At 42.3% G+C, this 8,088-nt stretch overlaps 2 protein-coding genes across 5 annotated transcripts in view; both read right to left on the bottom strand.

Moving 5' to 3' along the window:
* LOC142336116 (uncharacterized) overlaps positions 1 to 8,088 on the bottom strand; it is a 186,516-nt gene that overhangs the window by 84,779 nt on the left and 93,649 nt on the right. The gene's annotated exons all lie outside the window — the stretch shown is intronic.
* Positions 1 to 8,088, bottom strand: part of LOC142336113 (uncharacterized) — a 104,801-nt gene that overhangs the window by 4,886 nt on the left and 91,827 nt on the right. For all 4 annotated transcript variants that reach the window (XM_075384662.1, XM_075384663.1, XM_075384661.1 and 1 more), the window contains exon 5: positions 7,622 to 7,775. In XM_075384662.1, coding sequence (XP_075240777.1) covers positions 7,622 to 7,775 — 154 coding nt within the window. The remainder of the gene's footprint in view (positions 1 to 7,621; positions 7,776 to 8,088) is intronic.

The following is an 8,088-nucleotide window of genomic DNA, read 5'->3' as shown; positions in this document are numbered from 1 at the left end:
GTCACTCTTCACCGTGAAAAAACATTGGGTTAAGCCAACACTCCTTGACTTCAACGATTGGTTGAAGGAGAAAGCCGAGGCACATGATTTAATGAAACAAACTTCGTCGAAAGCAAGAACTGAGGATAACACCAACTCAGTAGTAAAGACCAAAGTTGCCTCAAGAACTTTTGCTGCTAATACACAAACTAAGGGCACTCAGAGACCAGCCTCAACATCGGCAACGCCTGCAACCCCTCGCTGCATTGTGTGTAAAGGTATCCACCGCATCTGGGAGTGTAGGGTATTTAAAGAAAAGTCTCCCACTCAACGAGCAAAGGTAGTGGCGGAAGCAAAACTGTGTTCCTCATGTTTGAGAGAAAAGCACATGTTCAGGCAATGCCCACACCCCAGGAAATGCAGGAAGGACGGTTGCAACAGCTCCCATAACACACTTCTCCATGGAGCTGAGAGGGTTTATCCATCAAAATCCCCTCCAAACAACAACAACAGTAATTCTAATGCTGGCACAAATCAAAGTAAACTCCCTAGTGTCCAATCATCGAGCAAGACCACCACTTTGTCATCTGTGAGTAATGTGAAAGGCCTCCTTCAGGTGACTGAATTACAGTTAAAGAGCTCTACCGGTAAGGATACCACGGCTTTAGTTTTGTGCGATACCGCTTGCAGTAACTCTTGGGTGTCCAATGATCTTGCAAATAGACTTGGTTTGCACGGTACAGCATTGAAACTAACAGTCAAGGGTATAAATACCGAAGAGGTCGTAGACACTGAGTTAGTTGAACTAATTGTAACACCACGCAACAACCAAGCATTTGAACCATTTAAAGTCAGCCCTTACATAAAGGAAAATTTGAATGTAGGCGCCGATGTCATTAACATTAAAACACTTCAGGAAACATACCCGCACCTAGCAGTTCTAGACCCAGTTACATATTGCTATGGAAACATCGAGATGATACTTGGACAGGATGTGTATCATGCCATCCGCCCGTTAGAGTACTTCGCTGCCGACGAGAAGTCCTCGCCCTTCGCTGTTCGCTTGCCCATAGGTTGGGTTCTAAGCGGCCCTCTACCGTCGTCTTCAGGTTTAGTCTCGACTTGTTTCAAAGCTAATTTGGAGCAGGATTTTGAACTCGCTAGTCAGGTAAAATCTTGGTACGACATGGAGTCGTACGGCGCACTTAAGCAAGTAGACCCACGATCCGCATTGGATGCACGTGCGCATGAAATTCTTGAAAACACCACCGTGCATAATGGAAAAAGGTACGATGTCGGAATGCTATGGGCTGAAGATAACATCGAACTGCCCAACAATTATTTCTCAGCACTTGTTCAATTAAAGTCTTTGGAAAAGCGGCTAACGAAAGATCAGACATTAAGGGAAAAATACTCAAATACCATCAAAGAGGACTTAGACAAAGGCTACGTAGTACGGGTCAAAGATGCTCATAAGGTGGAAAGTCGCTCGGAACGAGAGTGGTACCTACCACACCATCCGGTTGTTAACCCGAACAAGCCGGGTAAGGTTCGTAGGGTACTAAACGGAGCAGCAAAATTCCATGGCGCATCTCTTAATAAGTCATTACTTACCGGACCTGACCTACTACAAAACCTAATCTATGTACTCCTACGGTTCAGACAACATCCATTTGCCGTATCCGCCGACATCGAGGGAATGTTCCTCCAAGTTGGAGTGTTGCCATGTGATCAACCATCATTGCGCTTTTTGTGGCGGGAGGACCCCACATCAAATGTTGTGGTACACCAGTATACGCGCCACATCTTTGGGGCAAAAGATTCACCCACCTGCGCCAACTACGCACTTCAGCGCACGGCACGCGATAATGCTAAGGAGTACCCAGAAGCTGCGAAAGCCGTCCTTGAGAACTTCTACATGGACGATTACTTGGACTCAGTGGAATCCCCCGAGAGGGCCCTCATTAGGTCGAAGGAATTGGTTCATCTTCTCCATCTAGGTGGGTTCAAGCTTACTAAGTTTGTAAGCAATGTACCAGATCTGGCTGACCGAATTGATGGGTCTGCTCAATCCACTGAACCGAAGGTCATCGTTTCATCCAAGGAGGAATCAATGCACGTGCTTGGGCTTAAGTGGGATCACAACAACGATACTCTGGTTGTGAGCAGGGGTACTAACAGCACCATCACGAAAAGTTTAACACAGCGCTTGGTCCTAAGTCTTGTGTCAAAGGTCTACGACCCAATTGGTCTTGTCGCACCGTTCACTGTTGGTGCTCGGCTAATCTTGAAAGACATTTGGCGTGCCAATGGACAAAGTTGGGATGACGAGTTACCTAAAGACACAGTTGACAGATTCCTTGCCTGGTGTGTTGAACTGCCGCGGTTAGCTGAGATCACTATACCGAGAAGTTACTTTTCAGGACCATTCCAACATCTTGAACTCCACATGTTTGGTGATAGCTCGCAAGACGTATTCAGTGCAGTAGGTTTTCTCAGGGCTCAAGTAACTTGCACCTCCAGGGAGATTAAAACAGAGCTGGCGTTTGTCTTGGGCAAGGCCCGTGTTGCACCTATGAAGGTAATGACAGTTCCTAAGTTGGAATTACAAGCCGCTCTCCTCGCTGCCCGTTTAAAAAGGGAAATCTGTCGAGCATTAACGGTTACTGTGGATAAAGTCTTTATGTGGACAGATAGTACCATCGTCTTGCAGTGGATAAACTCAACAAACAAACACCCCATCTTCATTGCAAATCGTGTTAGTGAAATCCTGGAGAACACCAGCGTTGACCAATGGAACCACGTCGCCACTTGTGATAATCCGGCAGATGCTGGCACGCGTGGCATGTCCGCTGAAGTTTTGCAATCAAGTAGCTGGGTGAGGGGTCCTGACTTCTTGAGAACTAAGCAATTCCCTTTTGTGCCAAATACTGACGTCGTTGATAACATCAAACTCGGCGTTGTAACCAAGGAACAAGATGATGACTCCATCTCATCTTTAGCCGCATCCGTAACCAAGCCCCCTAAGGAACAAAGTATCAATCTAATCCCGTTTGATAAGTTCAGTTCTTATCAAAAATTACTGCGTGTCACCGCATATGTGCTCCGTCTTTTACCATCTCATGAAAGTTACCGTACCGTAGACGGCAGCATAGCCGATCCTGTTGAGCTTGACGAAGCCGAGCGTCATCTCCAGTACTTGGTTCAGGAAGAGTCCTTTAGTACTGAAAGAAAGGATCTTCTTGACAACAAATCTGTTAAGAAGAGCAGCCGCATTGCTCAGTTTACTCCGTTTATTGGGCCTCATGGTCTCATCCGTTCTTCTGGTCGACTCCGACGGCTAGTGGAAATTGACTTTGACACTAAGCATCCTATCGTGCTGGATGCACGTCATACTTTTGTTAAACTGTTTCTGCGGCATACTCATTTGAAGAACCATCATCAGGGCATTGATTACTTAAGGTCAAAGGTACAGGAACGTTATGCCATCCTAAAACTACGTTCCACACTGCGTTCCATCAAATCAAACTGCGTGTTGTGTAGAAAGTTCCGTGCAGCAACCATTCAACCTATCATGGCAGACCTCCCAAAGGAGAGACTGGCATACCAGTCTCCTCCCTTTACCAACACCGGGGTTGATTACTTCGGCCCATTCTACGTCACAGTTCGTCGGACTACCGAGAAGAGGTGGGGATTTCTCTTCACTTGTCTCACTACTCGTGCTGTCCATGTTGAAGTTGTCCCGTCCATGGACACTAGTTCTTGTGTAATGGGAGTGGAGCGGTTCGTCTCCCGTCGGGGTACTCCTGCTATGATTTGGTCGGATAATGGTACGAACTTCATTGGAGCGGAGAAAGAGCTCCGTGAATGTGTGGAAAAATGGAATACGCTTAACATTGCCACCGAACTTGCACATAAGGGCATTAAGTGGAGGTTCAATCCACCCAGTGCGCCACACCAAGGTGGCATCTGGGAGAGGCTAGTTCGAAGTTTTAAAAGAGTACTGTACACTATCCTCGGTACGCGTCGCCTCACAGATGAGGTGTTGAACACTACTTTTTGTCTGGTTGAATACGCACTAAACTCACGTCCCTTAACGCCCGTAAGCGCCGACCCGTCCGACCTAGGCGCAATAACACCTAACCATTTTCTACTCGGTAACCAAGCAACCCGAATTCCGTCTATCGTTGGCGTCGACGAGTTCGATCATCGTAAGCGGTACGCCCGTGCACAGTCCTACGCCAATGCAATTTGGGCACGTTGGCTCAAGGAGTATGTACCTGCGTTGAACCGTAGATCTAAGTGGCAGACGCCTGCCGAGCAGCACCTTAAGGTCGGTGATTTAGTTTGGATCGTTGAAGAAAGCAACCCTAGGGGTTACTATCCAACCGCTCGGATTGAGGAACTTCGGTACGGCTCCGACAGCGTCGCCCGCTCCGCCGTCTTACGCACGTCATCCGGATCGCTCGTCCGCCCACTCGTTAAGCTTGTACCGATCCTCCCAACATTTTCTTCCGGGCCGGAGGATGTTACCGAGTAAACTAAATGAGCAGTCTATTTAAAGAGCTATTTAAATAAAGCGAGAATCTATCCAGCGAGAAACTTTATTACGTCATAATCTCTTAACCATGTAAGCCTTACAAAAAGATTAAATGCACACAAAATACGTTCTATTTGGCATAGAAAGCTCGGAAAAAGTTCGTTAAACATAATTTTCGTTGAGCCTACTAATATACTGAATCGATTGCGCTCTTTTTAGGCTTAATATTTTTATGTTTCGAAAACGTATCGGTGACCAATCTGAGTCAAAATCGACTCAGACAAAATACCTGCTAAAAAAGATCAAGCTAGATTTGCCGGGCCATTGAGAGGGGCCTTTGGCCTTTTGCGTTGATAGAATATAGTTGGATGCGATATAGATTGTACGTTTGAATTTACCTTCGAAAGTCTGATTATTAAATTTATCAGCTTTACCAAGTTCATTTGGTGGATCATTTTAATTCAATTTTACTTGCTAATGATTTGCTTCATTTTCACTGAGGTGCTTTAAACCAAGTTTTATAAAGAATGCTGATTTTGTCAATGGTGATTGATTGCCTTTAGAAAATGTAACTGAAGCTGACATGAAACAACTGTTTTTTTGTTTTTCAGAGGAAAAATATTTCGAATCTTTTGAATAGAGAACTTCGAGGCAGAAAAGGGCTCGAGACAGAATTTTTGCTGGATTAAATCTGATATCTAGGCGAGTGAATGCTCAAATAGCTTATCAATGATGTCACCTTTAATCAGCAAAATTAAGCATAAAATTGACCGGATTAGAAGCGAAGGATTAGAAAACTGAATCTTCAACTCAATGTCAGATTTTGGTTTTTACTTCAGGCACTGTCAGTCTGTGCCACAGATCTGCTCGCACTCTGTCGTCTCAAGGCTCCTGGGGAGTTTGGCTGTGACGTGGCACTCGGCTGTGCGCAAAGGTTTGGAGTCCCTCTGGGATACGGAGGACCACATGCAGCTTTCTTTGCATGTTCTGAGGAACATGTCAGAAGGCTACCGGGACGTCTCATTGGAAACTCCATGTACGTGTTTGCATTGCACTGGACATATCGGATATTAAGTTTCTGTTTGGCCAAAAATGTTAGGCACAACATTAATTGGCAATCGGCATTTTTAGCGCAGACTACAGCACAGCAATAAGTTGTAAGAATTAATGTATTCCAATAAGCTTGAATAATGAAGAGAAAAGTGTAGGATAACTGCTGATGCTTTATAATTTAAGAACTGAGACTAGAGAAGGTCAAAATACTTAGAAAAAAAACAGCTGGAATTTTTATTAGACTATCTCTTTAATTTTAAACACTGCGGCAGATAATCAACGGATGGAGGGAGGACAAACTGAGTAAAAAATAGCAAATATTATGAGTGGAGATGATTTTTGAAGATATCGCATTCTTTTTTGAATAATCATCCCACAAGATTTTGCACGATAACCTTTGTCTTTCAAGATCTTGCATAAAAACCACAGTATTGCAAGGTCTTAAGCTACAACAATGGTCTCGTTCGATATCATCACCCTCAAGATAACACAGAAAAAAATGACCTAATTAATCTCTTTCTTAGCTTTTCTCTTGTGCAGGAAAAAAACTAAAATAAAAAAAACATAAAAATAAATATAAAGTTGACAACAATATATTAATCTCAATTGAAGGATGAGTATAATTAACCAGAGCGATGATCATTTCATTACAAGAAACATACTTCTTTTCAGCGTAATAGGTACAGTAACACGGAATTTTCGTTCGTTTTATTGTCTTTCAGTATATGACCGCAAATGATCACAAATTACACACTTTTTTTAGAAAAAAGAGTTTTTTGGATGAGCGGATCCAAGCTGGAACATTTGGGCGATCTAAAAGGTTGTTGAGTTGAACTTTGAACACTTCTCAGAGCCAAAAATCTAATTTAAGTTTTTTTTTGCTAGGAAACTTGGTACCGACGGCTCACATAAAAGTTAATAATAATTTTGGTTCCTACGTAATCGCAGCGGAACAGCATTAGGCTTCTGCGACCTGTTCTTTTTTCATTATTCCCCACATTTCAGACTGTTTTTTATGATCAGCATTACTCTTTTTTGGTGACTATGGCCACTTTTTTTTGCGTCTGAAGCTTTAACGTGGTACCATTATTGCGGCCAGCATTGGTCAGGTTATGGTTAACCTTAAGCTATGGTTGAGTAAGAGCTCATCCTTACACAGACAGATTCACGGAGGTAGGGGATTAAACTCGGAATCGTTGGCGTGTGAATCACACACATTACCTCTCGGTTATCACGCCAAAAATTCATCATCTTTAACTAATTACAAAATTCATGTATATGGTCTTTGGACGCATCAATATTTTCTCACTTATCTATTCCTATAGTTGCACGTAGCGTCATTTTCTGTATTCTCTTCATTCAATAATATTTTATGCTGGATCTTTTTCTATTGATTAGAAATTGCCACGTTCTGAGAGCTTTTTTTTGTTGTTTTTTAATGAGCGAGTGACTTCATGTGTGAAATGGATTAAAATGTGAACTGGATTGGATACAGAAATTTTTCTCAAACTATTCGCGAAAGAAATATGAAGTTATGAAGAACGGTAAAAAAGCAAAAAAAAACAATACTGTGAGTGAGAAAATACAAATTTTCTGAAAATCAATGAAAAAAGTTGAAATGGGTTTCTCTCTGCTCATTCTGCTATCAATGTACCATAGCTATTTTATCATGCAAATGAGAAGAGCTAAATTATCATTAAAACGTGTCAGCAATCAGAACTATTTTGAAGAGTTCAAAATGTTCCTTTCTCGAGAATCATTGACAGGACAATAAGAGAATTGAAAACCTCAGGAAGCGTCGACAATTCTTTTCCTATAAACGTCGAAAAAGCTCAGGCCTAGCTTGAAGTGTGATGGAAGTAATAGAATAGTGATTAAATGAGGCGACAAAAAAATCCTAAAAATATTTATACTTTCTCTCTCTCATTCCTATTTATTATTTGATTCTGACATGAAAAAATAGTTTTCAGTTCAATACAAGAAATCTTCGATGGTGCAGGGATAATGCAATTGAAAAATGACAATTTTGACATTCAAGTGACAACTAACCGACACATCAATTTGTATCCTGTTTGGCTTATGTTGCTTGTAATACTCTGTCTTTGTGAGTCTCAAGTTAGTGTAGAAGTTGCAGTGAACCCAGTGGTGGATGATCTCATGGAAATGCTGGTCAACTAAGGCTAACTGCTCAGTGGCTGTCGTACTGAAAAACGTCACAAGTGAACATACAACAACCTCAAATCATAGTCGCAAAATTTTTAATGGTCCTGCAGAACATAAACGCGGTTTATCGAATTACGTTGCAATGATTCGCCTTGACTCGCACAAGATCGAATGCTTGTAAATTTTTTGTCTGGATCGTCTGATCATGGCCAAATTTTGGCTGGATCAGCCGGTTCATATTTCAGAAACAAACAAAAAAAAGAATTCGTACGGTAAAAAAACGACAATACCGATGCTTTCTTTTGTTTAAAAAACGACTGTAACGAATCTCCCTTGAGTGTGGAAAACGTTAT

Source organism: Convolutriloba macropyga, chromosome 3 (genome assembly GCF_964194025.1).
Source record: "Convolutriloba macropyga chromosome 3, txConMacr16.3, whole genome shotgun sequence".
Taxonomy (NCBI): Eukaryota; Metazoa; Xenacoelomorpha; order Acoela; family Convolutidae; genus Convolutriloba; species Convolutriloba macropyga.
This window is presented reverse-complemented; position numbering and strand designations above follow the sequence as displayed.